A 19,463-nucleotide genomic window follows, 5' to 3' on the forward strand; every position below is an offset into this window, starting at 1 on the left:
AAGTATTGTTGGAGCTTGTGGTGGAAATCAGGGAGAAAAAAAAAAAAGAAAAAAGTAGTGCCTGTGTTTTGAAACAACCAGACAGAATAAGGACACATCGCTCTGTTACTCCCCTTTTTGATGTGATATGCATCATTTTTAAAATTGTTAGGATTTGGTCAGCCTCCTAGGTACCGCACTGATTTCATACCGGCACATTCAACCACACTGCCTTAACTTTGTGTTTCTCTAGCTTCACTGACCTACCACGCTGCTGTGAAATACAAAGAGGCTTTGATATTAAATATATACAGGGCTCGTGTTTAAATCTGAGAGAAGTGGACTGATCCTCAGCCAGGTCAAACAAGACAATGTCCACTTCCTCTTTACATCTCCTTATCAACAATAAGCAGAAATTTGAAAAGCCTCAACCACCTGAAGATCTCAGCTTCTCAGCCTTGCTAAAATGATGGCTACCCGGTGTGCTTTGCCCTCATTGCAAGGAGACAGAGCTGCTTCTGAGATGAAAACCATCACTGCAATAGATTTAGCTGGAAAATCTGCTGCAAACTCTGGCTATGGAAAATGTCTGTTTGAACCAACACCAGCTTTCAGCCCTCTCCTTCATTGTGGGTTTTAGCCACAAAAAAAGTGTAAGTGGCAATTGGGATTGTCTTGATTGAATAAAATGAGGTAATCTCAGTGAGATAAAAGAGGAAAGCCCCATACTGATATTCAGGACTGCTACACGTGAAAACAGCAGTACAGCCTACAGCATCTTCCCTCGCCTGGTTAGCCTTCTAGCATGGTTGCAAATATCTTGCAGTGGAAGGAAAGGCATTGAGGGAGGAGAGCTGTCACTCCTAATCCCCATCCTCTGTGAGCGGAGCTTCACTGCTGACTTTGGAAGCAGGATCAAGTTAAAAGTGATCCAAAGTATCACCAGCTATCTCCTGACAGTCACTAACACACCTTCATCTAGCAGGGATTTAGAAGTAATATGCTTCGCCTACTAGCTGCACATGTAAACGTAGCCACTTGCTAGCACTGGGAAGCGATTCAGATACATGCGTGTGTGCATACAATATGTTTTCTGATGTGCATCACTCTCCAGAGAGAGACAATCTCCATTGTGAGCTCTGGCTCTTATTGTCCAGGTTACTGCTGTTGTCATTCCTCAGGCCAGCTGGCAGCTCACGTGACTCCTGCTTGCTTCAATAAAAAGGAAATTCTTGCAAAAGGCTGTCATTCCTTCTGTTTTTCGGCACGAAGCCTGCCGTTGCGCTCGGTTGTATAATAGGCTGTCGTCAGTAAGTCATTCAGTGCTGGGGGGAGATATTCCCTGTGCAGCTGGCACTTGCCTTAGCACTGAAGATGGAGATGACCATGTGTTCCTCCACAAGGAACCTGCCTGGCAGAGCCACCCATCCTCTGGTGTTTGTCACCACCCTCATCTGACCCTCAGCCACCTCTGGAGTAATGCAAGCATGGGTAAGGAAAAAAGCCTAAGGACACATTGAAGCAACAAGGAAAGAGCAAGGTATTTCTATAAAAGAACTTGCTAAGGTTTCCCTTGCCACCTGGCAGAAAGGTTCTTGGTTTTATTTTGGGCTTTGCTTCTCTTTTTAATTCCATGTAGGCAGGCCTTGTCCACTGCTCTCTGCTGGCTGGACAGCTGATGAAGTACAAAACAAACGAAAAAAAAAAACAAACACCACAGGAGAGTGAGCAAATAACGCAGTTTTACCAGGAGAGGCTACCTCATCAACTCTAAAGCCTAGTAGGAAAGATCTCTGTTAAAACTTTACCACCGTTACCACTAACAGCCCATCCCAGGCCCATTTGTAACGTGAAGGGGTGGTTATGGACGGAAGGAGCGCGCACATGATAAAGAAGCCTGAAAGGCTGCAGTATCCCCTTCCCCAAAACTTCATCTGGAGGAGCAGCAAGTGGCCAGCACTTGCCTGGAGGTGTGAATGAACATTGCCGCTGCTTCCACAACTCTGTAATGACTTCTGCCATGGTGGCAGCAGGGAGGAGAACATGACAAGCACCGAGCCATCGCACAAGGGAAGTTAAGTGCCCAGAGAGCGGTTGGTTCTGCCCAACAAGACACAGGCTGCAAGTGTACTATTTCTTGTCCCAGGGGTAGAAGTACTCACTTGGACATCCCTAGCATGGGATGAGGGATAGGAAGGGAGACCAAGGAGCAGGAAGGCAGATAACCTTCAACTCTTTGTTTTTAGAAACTGTGATCAAAACTTACTGCACGGAAGTGCAGCGTTATCATTTTGTTCATAACTGGAAAAATGGCACCATCCAGGAATGCCTCGGTGGAAGCTGTGAGGAGGGCAGGTGTCAAGGGCTTTTTAATAGCTGCACCAACAGCAAGAGAAAAAAAAAAAAAAAAAAAAAAAAAATCTTCCCTGCCCTGCAGTCAGTGTGCTTGCACTTACAAGTCCTGAATTTGCTGCTTGCTATGGGCAAAATTACAGCTCTTGCACAATGAAAGCAAAACCCCAGGAAGCAATTTGTAAGTGCTGCAGAGATTTACTCAGTGCTGAGCAGAGTGAGAGAGTGGTTTTGTCAGGATAAAACATGGAGCTGAACAGCAGGGACACAAACCCTGCAACCAAAACACCTGCAGAGGCCCCGTGAGCTTTCCCGGGGCTGGCATGAGGGGAACCTGGTTGTGGTACACACCTCAATGCTCGGACTGCAATAGGAGAGAAATCCCTGGTTATCTAGGCATAGGTGATGCAAAATGAATACATAAATAAACAAACAAATAATAAAGTTAACAGAAGAACAGAGGTACAAAGTTAACTGTTGAATTGTGCTTCAATTAATTGCCAATTATGCTCCAGCAATTAGTTCTACTATTGTCAGCTGGACAATGACAGCCTGGCCTCTATATATATGAGCTGCCCTAGTGACAGCATCAGTTTGCACTGAAATGAAACTTTCCTTTTGTTGTACAACCCTGATTCGTACCCAGAGCAAGCTATACTACTGAGCAAATCCTTCTGAAGCCTTAACCTGGGTGGACTTCTCTGCAGTTCGTGTGGTAAGGAAGCCATCTCCTGCCAAGGCAAAACAGTGGTTCTAAGCATCTCTATTTCTGCTAACTTATTTAACAACAGGGCTCTGCCCAAGCTCCAGCTGTAGCCTTCCCTTAGTTTGTGTGCATCCTTCTAAGGCAAATCCCCCCCCTTGCTCTCCTTAGCATCACTAAACGCTGCTGTTGTTTAACCCTGAAGCGTACCAGCTTGCTGGCAGACATTAATTTTCTTTTTAGCCGCGTTATATCAGCAACAAGCTATTCCAGCCTTTAGTCACCTGCTAATGAATTATACATTGATGACACAACAGCAGCTCCCTGAGCTGCGCTGCTGGGCTGGGCTCTCGCTTTCCTGCATCGCGTCTCACAGCAAAGCCCAGCTCAGCCCTCTCAGACGTGCTGGGAAAGAAGAGGAAATGTCTGTGCTGGATTGAGAAACCTGCTTGGGTTTGCTTTCTCTTGTTCACCACTGGTGCCTTCTGGAAGCAGCTCCTCCACTTGCATCAGAACCAGCCCTGGCAGCCAGCAGCACCAGGAGCTTCCCCAGCACCTCCTCCTCTTTGTATAACCTGGCCATTGCCACAGACATGTTGATGTAAATATTTAAAGATGGCAGAGAGACAGGCTGCATGGACTGGAACTGGTTGTTGAGTTTATTAGAAACAGAAACTTCAGGCACAGCTACAGGTTTCTGCTTGCCTCGTCCCCTGCCCAAAACACAACCCCCCTCCTGCTGCAGTGGGGCTTGAGCTGAATTTGCAGATCAGGAATTTTCCAGTTTGCCTTGAGATGAGCAGGCACCAGGATATCCCCAAAAAGATTTCCTGGAGATGACTCTTTAGCTGCGTGGGTGAGATTCTTGACGTTATTTATTTTTTCTGCTGAAAATGTAAGTGCTGGCTGCATCCCTGGTGCTGTGCACACTTGACCTTCTGCTCCTTGGCTGGGAAAGCAGATAAAAAAAAAAAAAAAAAAAAAAGGAAGCAAGTCATCTCCCTTGCTCTTTGCTTTCACCTCCAGGGCGAGCTCTGCTGTTTCCCCACATGATCTCCCACTATCTAGAAACTGGATAATGACCTGCAGCTAAATGTCACTAGAGGGGAACTCCCTGAGATGACAGAGCTCCCTGTCACTGCAGGCAAGGCCACTTGCTCTCAGCACCTTGGAAAAACAGAACTGTTGGCTGCCTAGGAAGTCATCCTGATGTTACCATCAGTCCCACATGTTACGTGGAACTATTAGCCTCCTGCAGGGTGAATTTCTGTGCTGTACAATTCCTTTGCATGCATCTCTACTTAAAGATTTTTGGTGATGCTGCTGTGTGGTTGTTTTTGTTTGTTTGTTTTTCCAATGCGGCAGGTAAAGTTGAAATGTGGGCTATTTCTTTCATACTTGGCACAGAAAATAAGAGGCAGTGATTAACAGCTAACCAGCTGTTAACAGCTAACCATAAAAAAGCACGTATTTTATCTTCATGGTGTATAGCCTGACCTTTTTCCATCATCTTTGTGCTGGAGGAGGGCAAAGGGACTGCCAGGTACTTACATCAAGAGCTCATCCACCAGCACAGCACACTGCGTGGCTGGAGGCCCCGTGGTCCCCGGAGGATGAGGGACTCCCATCTTCTCCCCCACATCTCCTGCTAGCCCTGGACAGGTCCTCAGTGTGTGTTTGTAGAGCCAGCATTGATGTTAATTATTTCACACCCTCATAACCGGTTTTCTAGCCATGCGTACGAAGTGGGGAGGTGATGCCCGAGCACCTTCACCATCACTCTTCTTTTAGCTAAAGGCTACCGCTGCTGTTTGGAAAGCACAACCAGGGCTTTTTCTAACACAGAGGTGCTCAAAGAGCTGCTAGGCATCTCCCCTGGAGAAGCGGGCTGGGATACACAGGGACAGGGCTTCTGGCATCCTTGTGGTAAGGGCTGGGAGGCAGCTCAGCCATGGCCTTGCTTTAATGGGCCCCCGTGAGTCACTCCATGGGTGTTGGCTGTGCTAAAATCCACAAAATTGACACTGACTTTTAGAAACAGTGTCAAAAAGAGAAGGGGGAAGAAAAAAAAAAAAGCCCAGCAGATGGAGGACGAACACTGTGACCATCTCTGGCCTCTACTGCTTTACTCTACTCCAAACCACAATTGTGAAAGCACATTTAAATGGCCCCTCTTGGGGGAAGGGGCGGGGTTTTTTGGACTTTCAAGCCTGTTTTACTTCTTCTTCACCTCTTTTTAGGCCCTGATTTTAAGCTTTCTGCAGTCTTTGTAAGTTAGGTAACTCCTTCACAGGGTTGCCTTTTGGGTAAACAAATCTGTGTTAGCATAGTGCCCTGCAGAAAACCTGACTTTAACCCTTCCTCCAAGAGAGGGAAATCCCCTGCCTGACCCACAGCACCTGCACTCCTTACCCGCACGTGACCCGTGCACTCTTACTGTGCAATTTAGTTTTACTTCCACAACAGCCTCTTCACAAAGAGCTGGTAATGCTGCTGGGAAACTTGGAAACACGTTTCTGGTCCTCTAAGGTCTGTCAGGCCAGCAGTATGGCATGAGGAATATGCAACATCTGAATCGACATATAAGCTGGGGAAACGCTCTGCAAAGGAATATGTGGACAAAGGTTGAAATTCTTTCCCACCGGGGAGTTGTGGAGGGGACTTTGCGGGGACTTTGCTGGGGCAGCCAGGCTTGGATACAGTGGGTGTCAGCCCAGAGCTGGGCAATGTAGGAGATGGGGGCTGTGAGCCTCCAGCCTGAGCCAGGGGAAGCAGATGGCTCAGGCCTACAAACATCCCAGAAACAGGACTGCCTTAGCTCTGATCTGGATTGTTCATTAATACAGTTTCTGGAGTGCATGAGAAGTTTTGTTCATCGTTTGCCACTTTCCATATGAAAAAAATAAAAGGAAGAAAGCAAGAAAAAAGCAACAGTGACACCCCCATGCTCTCCAGGAAACCCAAGCTCCCCGAAGGAAGCTTCAATGCCAACTTTGTGGCAGTGATTGCAGCTCAGGCCACCAGCTCTCCAGCACCCAGATGTGATTTGAGCATCCTTTTTGGCCTTATAACCTCCAGAGCTCAGTGTGCTGCCACCAAAGGCCTTATCGGTCTGCAGCTGGTTCCTTCCTCTCCCTGCCACAAACTGCACATTTGTTTAGGGGAACATTCACAGTTTTGGCAGAAAAAAGGTGTGTTGGGGTCCTGTGCTGCAGCGAGGGAGAGACTTTGGGATCCTGATGTTATCCTTTGGATCAACGGGCAGGAGCTGCACGGGATTAGGGATCATTCTGATAACTTGGGCTAGCAGCTACATGCCTTGTGAGCCTCTGGCTTCGTTGGTTAGGCTGCATGAGTGAATAGGGTTGAGAGACATTGAGAGACAAAAGGTTTATATGTCCATGTCAAGCCCACAACCAGGGACATATTCAGCATCAGTAATGAGGGAACTGGGCCAGCTTCTGCTCACCCCCAGTCCCCACCTCCACGAAGTGCCGTAGCTGGTCTGGAGGGGTTCAGAAGGGTTCAGAAGAATGTCCTAGGCAAATCATCCACTGGGGAAATAGGACAGTTTTGGAACAAACTGATTTAATTTTCAGCATGCATGTGTAGGAAACGTGTGCTTAGCTATTGGGTCAAACTCCTGCTGAGAAGGTGTGCTCAGGCCCCACCAACAGGCAGGACAGGCTGCAGGTTTTAGGCTCGAAAGCTGTTCTCTGCAATGCTGATGCATGGGCAGAACTGAAATGCCAATGTGTGCCCCAAATGCCTTGGGTGGCGAGCCCTGCCCCCCCCCCCCCCGGACAGTCAGTGCCTGAGCAGATCAGCAACTGATCAGCAGCATCAGTTGGGTAATGAACTGGGGGCAATTTTTTCACACAAGGCTTGGGAAGATGAGTTTTAATGCAGAGAGGATGAAAAAAAAAATAAAAAGGAAAAAAGAAAAAGCGTTGGGGAAAAGAAAAGAAAAAAAAAAAAAAAAGCTGAAACCATTAGGGGGGGGAAAAAAATGAGGAGGGGGAAGCGAGAGGCGGTCCCCCTGCTAAGGGGGGGAGAAGGATGAGGAGGAGGAGCAGGAGGAGGAAGGCAGGGGGCGGTCCGGGGGTGGGCTCTCCCCGCCGCGCCGCCGCCCCAGCCCCAGCCCGGCCGCAGAGAGCGAGCCGCCGCCGCAGGAGCCACCATGGGAGTAGAAGGCTGCACCAAGTGCATCAAATACCTCCTCTTCGTCTTCAACTTCATCTTCTGGGTGAGCCCCACCGCGGGGGAGGAGGGGGCGGCTGCCGAGGGGGCTGCGGCGCGGCTCGGCTCGGCTCGGCTCGGCTGCTCTTAGCCGGGTTTTTTCCATTCCTCCCTCCCCCCGTGCGAAGACCTGCGTGGTGTTGGGTTTTTTTTGGGGGGGTGGGAGAAGTGGGGGGGGGGGGGCACGTTTATCCTTTGCTTATTTTTTTTTTTTAATGCGTGCAAACACATCTAGATATATTTATTTATTTTCATGCATCTACGTATACACCTAGACGGCCTTTTTTTTATATATATACCTACATCTATGCACTCATATGGCATTCATGGATGTATATGTTTATATATTTATATGCACCCTTCTCAGCACGAGGCTGGGGGGCATTCCCCCCCCCAGACCCCCTGTTGTTGCTGTGGGGTTCCCTTCCACTGCCCAGGGGTGGATGGGGCGAGCCCCCTGCCCTGGAGGTGCTGGAGGGGAGAAGGGGCTTAAAAATAGGGGTGGCTGGGGCTGCTGCTGCCCCTCGATGCCCTGCGTTGGGTTGGAGCTGGGCACTGCCTCCCGGGAAGTTATTTGGGTCCGCAGCTGTTTCCCATGGTGGGGAGGCTTGCTTCCCTGGAAAAGTTTCCTGGGGAATAATTCGTCCCCAGGGGTGGCTGGACCTGGGCACAGTGGTGGCAGCGGGGCCTCCCGCGCGGGAGGAAGGTCACTGTCGGTGGGTTTCTGCACAGTCTTTACCAATTCTGGGTTAGCAGGCTCTGGATTTTCTGTCGCATCTCAAATCCGGTCCGAATTCAGGCTCTGCTTCGCCTTTCTCCCAGGGTAGCACTGACTGAGGGGAGCAGTGACGGCAGCAGTGTTAATTGGTACCCGATGCTCTGCCAGCTGCAGGATGCCTGTGGGACCTGTCTGCTTTTAACCTCTTCCTCTTCCCGCACGATGGAGCCTGGTGGCCCCCTCCCCGAAATGCCTGCCTATGTCGTTCCTCCCGCCTTATGGCGCTTATCCGGGGGCTTTTCCATCCCTTCTGCACCTCATTTCCTGCCATTCTTGCTGCTCAAGTGTGGATGCGAGGGAGGAAGGGTCTTTTGGGGGGCATGAAGGGTGCAGGAGGCCTTCGCATGTGGTTTACTGAATAACTTACCTTTTATTAAACCAGCATTTTGCTTCCTTCCTGTTTTCCTTCCCCCTTATGGCTTCTGCTTTGACCTGCCGGCTACCCGAAATGCTGCCCCAGCACTCACTTGCCAGCAGCTGGCTCCCTCAGGCTGCCTCCTGTGCAGATGGTGAGCCTGGGCTTCGTTAGCATTAACGATGCTCGCTGCCAGGCACAACAGTGGGTGAACAACAGGTCTGATGGCTTGCAGATCCTTCTGGTTTTCTTTAAGCAGAATTCACGGGGTAGCACCTTGCACCCTACCTGGGGGGGTGGATGCTTTGGTCACCACCGTGGCACCAAGACCCTACAAGAGCTGGCATTGTAAGGTCGGGAGCAGCATCGACATCCCTTTGTGCAGGGTGCTTGGGCTTCCTGCAGGGTGGCTGTGTGGGTATCCCAGTCCTGGGGTAAGCCCTAAGTCGAAGGGAGGTGTGAGACATGGGATTTCGTGCAAGCTGCTTGGTATGCAAGGGCTGCTGGGCTCCTCGCGCTCGTTTGCTTATCGTTTGCTCAGCGCTGAATCGAGGTCGGGCGCTGCTGGCGAAAACAAGCGCGAGGCAGAGCCAGAAGTTTGGCAGACACAGGGGCTTCGCCGAAAGGCAGCTGGCTTCGGAAGGAAGGAAGCAATTCTAAACCATCGCTGTGTTAACAAATGAGAAAGAAACTCCGATAACTTACTGAAGTGGCCCTGTTGTCTTGCTGGAGTGTAAATAAACCAACACCCCCTGGCAGCATGGGGCGAGGGGCGGGGGGTGGCTGAACAAAGCCGCTGTGTTGAAAAGCAAAAGGAAAAGGCTGCCCCAGCGCCAGATCCTTGGGGCATTTCGGCAGCCTGCCTGCCTGGGATTTTTCTCTTTTTTTTTTTTGTGTTGTTTTTCCCTTGTGTGTGTTTTGGGAAGAAGCAGCCAGGCTGGGCTTGGTTGTCTGCTGGAAGGGGCGAGTGGCTGTGCCGTGGTAACTCCCAAGGACCACGTGTACCATTGAAAGATGTGAGGCTTGGTAGGGTGCCCAAAGCTCTGTAAAGCTTTCAGAAGCCCCACTGCACCTCCAGCTCTTTGGTAGAGCACTTCGGGCCTGTGGCCAGGCTCCCAGTGGAGCTTGGTGCCCGCGTCCTTCGTGGCAACATTGCTTGGACTGAAGCTGTGGAGGAGGCCAAGGGCAGCACCTGGGGCGCCTCACCCAGTTAGCAAAACACAGAGCTGATAAAGGAAAAGCTTTTGTGCACTGCAAACTTGCCCTGAAACCTTGGTTTCAGGAAAAAAAAAAAAAACTTGAACTGTGCTTCTGGTTTTCCTTGCATGGCTGATATAAGCACTGGGTTAGGGATACTTTGAGGGACAATGGTTTCCAGGGGGTGGCTTGGGAGCAAGCTGCCAAACACAGGTCTTGGGGTTTTGCTGGTGGACCAGGCGGTCCTGGCTCGTTCTTCAGCCTGGAGCTGGCAGGAGCAGGGCGTGCGGTGGGGCAGAGCCCTTTCTCCACCGCACTCTTGGCAGCAGCCACACAGGCGGCTGGGCTTCGGCCGCCCACCGAAGTGAGTCGAAGCCCACAGAATCTGGCTGGACTGACCACTGTGGCGAAGCATCCCCAGAGAGGCTGAAGGAAGCCGGATGGCTATTTTAAAATGTAATTAAACATAACCAAGGAGAAATTGGCTTGCTCCGAGAAGGCTCGCCCATCCCATTAGCTAACTCAGTCAGTGGCAGCCTTCCAGGTCCGGAGCAGTGCTGGCTGCTCTGCCATGGAGGTGTCTAATTAAAAGAGCTCACTCCTAATGCCATTTACCAGGCAATGCACAACTATTTGCTCTTGCTTGTGTTGTCTGTGGTATGGGTAGGGTGTGAAAGAGAAGAGCAGAGGGAACACGAAAGTGAAAAACCACCGTCCTGAGAGGGAGGATCTCAGGGGAGCGTATTGTGAGAAGGGATGGAGGAACTGATATTTTCTCATCTTGTGCAACTCTGGAAAAATCTGTTGGTCATCTTCTGGAGTCTGCACGGCGTGCACAAAGGTGTCTGGCTTTGGCGTCAGGGGAAGGCAGTGAGCCCACGCTTCCTCCTCTCTGGGTGGCGGTTGCGGTCCCGGTGTGACAGTTCTGCCCCCAGGGGTGACCTCGCCACCTGGGTGTGCCGAGGAGGGCGGTGGGTGCTGCTGCCACGAGTTTAAATGAGGTGACGGAAACGAGGAGGAAGAGCTGGTGGTTAGTGTGATGTGCAGCGCTCTGAAGCACTGCTCAGAAGTAACTCGGTGGATTCGTAACAACAGCTCGACTTCTGTTTAGGTTGCAGCCCCACATGCATGCCTGTGCTGGAAACTGCTTCAGTTGTATTAGTCATAGTGTGTCACAGGCTTTTCCAGTGTGGAGCGGGGGTTTTTGTTTTGATTCTTGGTCTCCCAGGGAATTGCACACAGCATTGCGAATGCCAAGGCCACAGCACTTTTCCAGCATCTCCTTGCAGTGACTTGGGTTTGGTGGGGTTGGGCAACGCACAGCCCAACCCAGCGTATCTCCACGTGCCTTGGAACATGGCTATTTAATGCCTCTCTTTGTAGAGCAAGGAAATGTTTTCTTAGTGTGTGGAGAGGCTCAGGACCTGGATCCAGGCTTTCCTCCTGGTGACTCCCTGCAATGTGTTTCTGGGCTCGCTATCAAGTGAACGCAGCCCTACCATCACTTGCAAAACCTTAAGTATCCGCGTGATGAAGCTTATTTAACCAGGTCTTTCAAAGAGACCGATGCTTCATCATCAAAAATACCTGACTTCGCTGCATGAGCTGCACTGAAATCACCAGGAGGGAGCATCTCTGGCAGCTGAGTGAGGGGGGTTATTCTGGCTTCCTGGGGTGGTTCTTCTGCCAGCCACCTAACGCTCACCTGTGCAAGAGCATGAAGGCATGCACAGCGCCTTCAGAAACACTTTGATCCTATGATGAAAGGCGCTGTGCAAGCACCTTTCACTGTTATTAAAAGGAGAAAGCAGTTGTATTACTCTTGTAGTTAAACACTTTTGCGTGTGGCCAAATAAATTTTAAAGCAGTATCTGAAATTGTTTTCCAGTGGGGCAATTAACCCTTGCTGGTAGATGCCAATGTGTAGGGCTGCTTCTGGCTGAGGTGGTTAAAGAGCATCCCACGGTCTAAGCACCCTGCTGGTGTGTTGGGCACCAGGTTCCCACTCTCTTCTTCCTCCTCTTCCTCCTCCTCAGTCTTTATTTGGCACCCTGCCTGCCTCTACTCCGGGATTGTTTCTTCCAGCTTGTTTGGAGGAGCCGTGCAGTTTTGTTGGGTTGGTAACTATAGGCACCAGTGGAGAATTTAGCCCAGCTCTGTGGCTGTATTAATAGCTGCTGCTGGAAGGTGGCCATGGCTGAGCCACTCTCAAAGTGGAGCATGGGCGCAGTAGTGCCTTCCTCCCCCTGTGTGAAGAAAATGGGGCTTTTTTGCCTCCGTTTCTGGACAGGCTTTGCCTACGTGTTTTCAACCGCGTGGCCTGATCTTTGCCTGTCATCAAACATCACAGTTGCAGAAGACGGCAGAAAGGTCTCGTCTGCGCTTTCCAAGAAAAGTGTTGTTGTGGCTTGTGAGTGCCTGTGTCACGTTCAACAATCAAGTTTTTATGTTTTGTGACCATCTTCAGTCCAACTGCACCCGAATTTGTCTGATTTAAGTCACTTACCCTGCTTTCATCCCCCCCAAATCTTTGTATGAGTCTGATGGGTTGGTGCTCCTGCTCATCCCATGGTCACCACATCCTCCACATCACCGAGCAGAGCTCAATGCAACTCGACGTGATGAACATGGGGAACATCCACAGCGCTCGTCTCCTTAAAATTTTAAGGAACTTTCAGCATGAGGTTCTGCTATCTCAGTGTGAGGACCATGACAGCATCAAACCCACGTTCCTGCAGGCTGCCCTTAGCTTTTGGCATTCAGCTCTTAGCACAGGGGATATCGAGCCCCGAGCTCCTTAAGCACTTCCATGGGTGAATCTCTTCACCTTAGCTGAGAAATTCGGCTTCTGCTCCGCAGGGAGCGAGGTGCAGGGCAGGTATGCCAGCTTGGCAGTGCCTGTCTGCAGCCTGCATCTACGCGTATGCCCTGCTGCAAGCGTGCTCTGCTCTGGGCCGCAGCTCCGTCTAGGTATTGCTGCAAAACCTGCAAGGTCCTAGTGCACGCCTTGGCAGGCTGTGTGAGCATGTGGATTGCCTCTTCCAGAGATGGAGTTGCATTAATTTATGAACCTCTGTCTCCTTTACTTTTTGCTTCCGCTCACACTGGATGGATCTTATGAAGATCCATCTACAAAATGATTCTTTGTTATTTACGCTGCACATACTGGATAATATGATATCTGCTTTTCCATCTAGAGCCCAATAAGAGCTGGGAGCAAAACATTCAACCTCAATTTAGCAATTAATTCCTGGTTGCTTGTGTGATGAGACACTTCAGCTATGGTGAGCTGCTTCATCTTTCTGTGCCCCAATTCCCAGCACCCCAAAGAAGAGGGATCTCTGGTTTTGCATCATCTCAGCCACTTCGCAGCTTGTGTTGGAGAGGAGCCTCATGGTGCCAGTGCTCAGTAGTTCAGGGAAGCTGCTACAAGCAAGAAAACTTAACATCTAATCTTTGACCCAAGTCTTAAAACACCCCAAAACAGTGTCGGTGTTGGTGATGTCAGTGCTTTGTTTCTTCACTCTGGGTGATGGTTTGGGGTCACTGTGCTGAGTCTGTCCACAAGCAATATGCAGCCTGCCTGGGCTGTGCAAGAGGAACGGAGGCAGCATCTCCTTTGGTTGCGTTTTTGCAGTCTGCCCTGATGCTGGCGGCGACGGAGGGGTGAGGAAAGTGGCGTCCCAGCGGGAGGACCACCGCGTCCACGGGAAGCCGTGCTGCTAAAAATACAGCATTGTGAAACTGTCGGCACCTGGACTTCCCTTCTCTTCCTCAGGGTTTGGCTGCAGGATGTCTGCTGTGCTTCAGTCAAGGCGCACTATAGCTGCAGCCAGCGCTGCTTCCTCCTCCTCTTCCTCCTCCCTGCCAGGAAGCCTGTTTTGGAGGGAGGTGGAGGGAAGGGAGCAGAAGGAAAAGGGGCGGTGGCGGCAGCGGAAAGGACTGGGGGGTGATGCACATCCTGGTGTATGCGAGTGTCTGGGGGGCAGCGGGCAGAAGCGGGGTCATCTCAGCTACGGAGTACCCCGTGTTCAAGGGGAGAAAAGGGATACTCCTTGCACCCCTAAATCATGGGAATTTCTAGAGGAGGCGTGACCGGGCTGTGAAAGAGGGGTTATCACTGCACGTGGTGTTGCATCCTTATTGTGGTGCTCTACCGGTGATGCCCCATCCCATGGATTGCACCTCTCGGGGGTCTGCTTTCCTCCCCGCCGTCCTGTGCTGGCTGCCGGCAAGTCTTGCACACGCCCTGGGCAGGCAGGATCCAGCTGGAAAAGCCTGGCTGTCTGGGGAAGAAGCAATAAATCTCGTGAAGCTGGAAAAGAGCAGCAAGTAGGAAACAGCAGAGACTGCTGTACCACCTCTTCTGGCACGCTGTGCCCTTTGGGGTGTGAATCCCAGGGTCAGCTTGCTGTGGGTTTGCAAAGGGGCAGGGGAGGTGGAGAAAGTGTCATTTGCCCTTGGGGCTTGTTTTCTTTGGGGATTTTAGGGATATGCCCATGGGAATTTAATTTTTATTATTATTTTTAAATAAAGGTGGAGGGAAGCGCAAGTACAGGGAGGAGGCAGGCCCTCTGTCCATGTTAGGGGAATTGCAGGCTGGAGGGGTGGTGTTGTGGGAAGCATGTCTGAGAATAATGCAGCATGGATGTTGCCGAAATTGCAGCTTTTACTGTTGCTCTCATGGAAGCAGTCCCCAAAAATGTAAACTGAGGACTGTGAGATGCGTTTGTAACAAGCCTCTGAGACCTCACGCTCTGAAGAGCTGGGCAAGCAAAGAGAAATTCGGTAACCTGCACAGGGTGCTAGGTGCCTAGAGGAAAAATAGGACATTTAGAAAATAAGGATATGCAACTTGGAGACCAGAAAAGTGCCCAGAGAAACTGTAGCCCCTAGATGCTAATGCGGTACAAAAGCAGAAGGCAGGGTTACTGTGACAAAGGGACGAGGCTTTCTCCTTGTTTTCTTTCCTTTGGAAAATGCCTTTGTTACATTCTGTGCTGCCTGGTGGTGGAAGGATATATGGTTTTCATGGAAAAAGTTACTCAGCGTAGCCTAAATCCTGTTTTCATTAGTAAGTGAATGTCGTTTGCTCTTAAGAAACGCAGCTGCTGTTGGATTGAAACTTCCAGCCGAAGGTCCTTGGTGCTCTGTTTAAAAAAAAAAAAAAAAAAAAAAAAAAAAAGCTAAAACAGCTTTTCTTTCTGAGTTGTTCTCTTTAATTGAAAAAAAAAAAAAAAAGTTATTCTGCTGGAAGCCAGGGTTTCTATGGCAATCCAGTGATTTTTTTTTTTCCTTTCCTTGCGCTCCTTCCCCCCCAATCTTGTTTCCTTCCCTGCCAAATTCCCAGCATGGCCAAGTTTCTCTCTGCGTTCAGGGGACTGGGTGGACATGTCGGTGAGGGGCCGGGTGCCGTTTCACAGCTGACGTGCTGCTGTCCAAGTGTGCACACTTGGTGGTGCTGATTCCCAAAAACACTGCGGCATTACAGCGAGACCTTTCCCCAGCTGAGCGGAGGGATGCTGCATGGCACTGGGCTTATCACGAGCCTATCACTTTTTGGTGGTTTGGGTTTTTTGTTTATTTTTTGGAATGAAAACAAACCAAAACACCACAGATGGCTGCGATCTTTTCTTCACCTCTCCCCGCCCCCACAAGAATCACAGATCTTTCTTTGGGATCTCTTTTCCCATAGGAGCCACAGCGAGACCCTTAAGGGGAGTACTGATGAGTTTGGGGACCTTCCGCATCTCCCCAGAGGAGAAGCAGACATGGGCTCCGTTATGTTCTTAAACAATATACAAGCAGTGCCAGGCTGGATTTTGGGAACTTTCTGCCTTATTTGGAGCTGAGCTGGAGCGCTGGCTGGCTTTCATGGCTTTTTTTCTGTTGCAAGAGCTGGGAGAACCGTGGGCTGTCCCGAGTGTGAGAGCGGGGAGGTTGCACCAGTCGCTGGGGCAGGAGCATTAAGGGTGATTATTTTGGAGGCAAAAGGAGGGAACGGCTGGCAGAACCTCTCCTCCTCAACCTCCAAAATTGCCAGGTAGGGTTCATGGGGATTTTTTTTCTTCTTTGGGAGCTGCACGGTCAGCTTGCCCTGGGCATTTTGCACAGATGGTGTGCACTTGCCTGAGCTCCCATGGCACCCCAATAAAAGATTAAAACAAAACAAAACAAAAAAACTCCTGGCTGGGGTTTGCAGAAGTTAGCAAGGAAGAAAAACGCACACTGACCTCAGGAGGAGCAGAGCGAGGCAAACACAGGGAGCCTTTTTTGGAAATCCCAGTCCACATGTGTTTGCTTGGGCTTGCACAGCTGGAGACTTTGCACTCTTGCTCAACAAAATCTATTTGTTTTTTTGTTTTATTTATTTTTTTAATCTGACCTTCATGCTCACACCTGACCCTGCTCAGACTCTTTTACAAAAAACTTTTGTAACTGCTTCTGTACTTTTCAGTAGTTATCTTCAAATGGCTTGAAGGTTTTAGGATACTCACATGGGCAGTTAAGCAGACACTTCAAGAAATTCTTAGCCTTAAGAATTTCAGTCACTTTTTTTTTTAACCTGTGTTTTTATTCTTTCCCCCTCTCTTTGATGGTTTTATATAAAAGGGATGTCAGGGATAACACAGTTAGTCCTGCTGGAAGCCTGCTCCTGTCCCCCATTTCCATTCCCTGCCCCCTCCCCTAGAAGAGAAAATGCTAAGGAAGCCTTTCATAACATTTTCCATTACCTGAACATAATGTACAAATTTTATTTTTTTCCCCAGCTCTCTGGGGAAAGGAACAAGTCCCTTTGCCAAATGCTGCTGAGGACGGGCATTTCCCTGTCTGTCATCAAGTTTGATGGACTGGTTTATAAATCCCTGCGGGTATAGCTGGTTGTATTGGTTTTGCTTTTAAACGAAACCCACAACCCTGTGTGTTCATCGCAGATAAATGAAATCAGGTAGTAACAGCCTGTTGGGAGCAAGGGGTAATGAGGGCTGATCCTGATTTCTGCTGAAAATCCCCTGGGTTGCCCACCTTGTCCTTCTGAGGTGAGACTGAGCCTTCTATGGTAGCCGAGATAAAACAGCTCTGGGAAGGAAACCATGGGCAGGAGCTGGAGGCACCGTGCACCTGCTGGGGATGAGGGCTGCTCCTAACGCTGTGCAGGGTGTGTGAATCACGGTGTGTACGGCTCAAAGTGCTGTGGAGATGGGACAAGGAGGATAGAAAAACGTAGAAATTCTTCTCATAGAAAAGCCCAGGTGGGAAGGGACCTCGGAGATCATCTGGTACAACCTTTCACTGTAAAGCAGGGCACAGTCCCTGTGTCTAGCCAAACCTCAGGAGTCTCAAACTCTGGAGAAGCCACTACATCCCCAGGGAGGCTGTTCAGTGACTGCTTGTTCTCACTGTAAAACCTTTTCATCTCAAAGAAGAACCTGCAGAAAGCCACAAAGCAAGTGGCCCTGCTCCTGTGTGAGAGGTTTGGCTGTGGGTAACGCATGCTTCCTCTGCTTTCTCCCCAGCTGGCCGGAGGGATCATCCTGGGAGTGGCCCTGTGGCTTCGCCATGACACGCAGACCACCAGCATCCTCTACCTGCAACTGGGGGACAAGCAGGCCCCCAACACCTTCTACGTCGGTGAGTAGCAGAAAGCAGAACTAAAACTACCTGATATTCCCCTACTGTGTGGGCCAAGGGCCTTGATTAAATGCCAGCCATGCCTGAACGGTGTAACCCAAAGTTACGGCAGCTAAAAGTGCAGAGGGACCTTTCTTTCATTGCTGGGTAGCGCCTTTTGTTGGTCTCTCCTGGGGAAAGGATGCGTGACTGGGGATCAGGGAGGCTTCTTGGAAGCAAGTCTCCTTTCCTCTCCCAGCGGGATGTGAAATCGCTGAAGGAGTGGCTGGCAGTGGAAAGGAAAACTCGGAGAGCTCGTGACTCATGTTCTCCAGGAGGGGAAGGTGGAATGTCTGGGTATGGTTGAGGGTGATCTTTATTCATTTGACAGCATGCTGGCTTGCGGGAAGACAGAAACCATATTTTGCCTTATTTTGCAGTGATCAGTGGTGGGTGAGGGAGAGCAGCTTTTGCAGGCTATGGGGCAGGACTCAGGGTATGAACAGCCAGGAAGGGGTGAGGGCCAGTCCCTCCTGAATTCCTTGGATAAGAGGCACAGAGAGCACATACCTGTATGCCATGGAAAGGAGGTTTGAGTCTTCCCCTTTCCACAAATGAAAATTGGTCCCAATGCTGTGCTTTTCCATGGGGTTGAGGGAAGCATCCGTCCTGCGCAGTGATATTCCCTTGTGCCTGAAAGACCAGTTATCTGCTGAAAGATCCATTTTAAAAAGTTTTTTTGTTTTGTTTTGGTTTGGTTTTTTGCATATTTAGGAGCACCAAAGGATGCTGGTGGGGTCAGTCAGGTGGACAGAACCCCTTCTAGCTCGGAGGATATAGGTGTAGGAAACATGCAGAGCTGGACCCACCTAACCTATGTCCTTGTCTTGCCTGTAGCTGGAGTTACCTTCCTGGAAGGGTTTCTCTGCAGTTTGCTCTCCTTGCCCATCAAGCAGCATGCCTGAGCCCTTTTTCCCAGCAGCTGCTCCTGCTGTAAGCAGCAGTGAGTTTTGCACGGCAGCTGCCTGCTCCCTCCTGCCTTATACCCAGAGCTGTATTCAGAGCATTTCCCCTTTGTGTATATTAAACTTTTTTTTTTTTTTAAAAAAAAAAAAAAAGAGAGAGAGAGAGGGAGAGAAAGAAAAAAATGTTAAACTCCTTCCTTTCCAGGAACTGGTCCAAACATCTCCTTCCTTCTGAGGCCAAACTGATATGTCCCAAAACACATTTCTTCCAAAACCTGGGAGCATCCTTTGCTTTTCAACCCTTTTTTGTTTTGTTTTCATCCTTTGGCCATTGATATTTAGATGGTAATGAGGAAAACACTGCAGGAACAGGGTGAGTCCCACCACCTCGCTGGCTTCCCGGTGCAGTGGACATCCCAGCCCCAAGGCTGTCTGTCTTTTTTAAGTTACATTCAGCAACAGCTCTGCCCGGATTCCTTCTGGTGGCTGTAATTTCCATGCAGTAATAATAGCAGAGCATTTCTTTCAGCTGCTGCCTCTTCTAGCCAGCCCTCTTGAGCCTGAAGTCTGGGATTCCTTTTTTTCCTTTCTTTTCCTCTCCCCCCCAACCCAGGACAACTGACACTCCCTGCAAAGCAGTGCACGCCCTCCTCTTTCTCTCTGCTGTCCAACGTCCACATGCACACAATGTTCCTGCTTTGGGAACCTCTCTCTTAAGCCCAGGGCTGGCCTCCGGAGCTGTTTTTTTTTCCCCTTGCAAACTGCTTCTTGGTGCCTGGCGCATCCCAGGATCTATCGGGAGGCTTTCAACACCAGCCAGGCTGTGCTGCGGGACAGGGGAAGCAATAAAACCCTTGGAGGAGGCAAACGTGCACAGTGGGGTTTTGTACTTAGGGAGGGGGGAAGCGGCACTTTGCTGGCTCCTGGTTTTTCCTCTGTTTCCCTTCCACCCCCACCCCAAAAAAAAAAAAAACAACAGTTAAAGCTGGTTTGTAAAGACTGCTTCTCCCATGTGTGTGTTGGGGGAGAGAAAAAATATTGCATGCAGGATTGGACAGCGATGGGGAGATAGGAGGAAGGGGATGTGGGGAGTGAGGCAGCTGCTGGGGGACAAAGTGCGATGTTTATCTGCCTACAGCCTGCTGCAGACCTTCACCTCTGCCCAGAAATAACCCAGGTTTCCACCACAGCCACCTCTTCTCCTCCAGCTCCCCAGCCCCCACTGCAGAGCTTGCGGGGCTTTTTCCGGGGATTGCTCTCGAGACATCTGATCCTGAGCACTTG

General features: G+C 50.1%; 2 protein-coding genes across 3 annotated transcripts in view; both read left to right on the forward strand.

Moving 5' to 3' along the window:
- Positions 1–1,219, forward strand: part of TSPAN32 (tetraspanin 32) — a 28,803-nt gene extending 27,584 nt beyond the window's left edge. For both annotated transcript variants that reach the window (XM_084520622.1, XM_084520621.1), the window contains one exon: positions 233–1,219. In XM_084520622.1, coding sequence (XP_084376748.1) covers positions 233–326 — 94 coding nt within the window. In that variant the 3' untranslated portion in view covers positions 327–1,219. The remainder of the gene's footprint in view (positions 1–232) is intronic.
- A 5,906-nt stretch (positions 1,220–7,125) lies between these two features.
- CD81 (CD81 molecule) overlaps positions 7,126–19,463 on the forward strand; it is a 31,944-nt gene continuing 19,606 nt past the window's right edge. The window contains exons 1-2 of the mRNA XM_084521546.1: positions 7,126–7,280; positions 17,121–17,235. Of these exons, the coding sequence (XP_084377672.1) occupies positions 7,215–7,280; positions 17,121–17,235 (181 nt within the window). The 5' untranslated portion in view covers positions 7,126–7,214. The remainder of the gene's footprint in view (positions 7,281–17,120; positions 17,236–19,463) is intronic.

The sequence above is a fragment of the Aythya ferina genome, assembly GCF_964211825.1.
Source record: "Aythya ferina genome assembly, chromosome: 5".
NCBI classification, from domain to species: domain Eukaryota; kingdom Metazoa; phylum Chordata; class Aves; order Anseriformes; family Anatidae; genus Aythya; species Aythya ferina.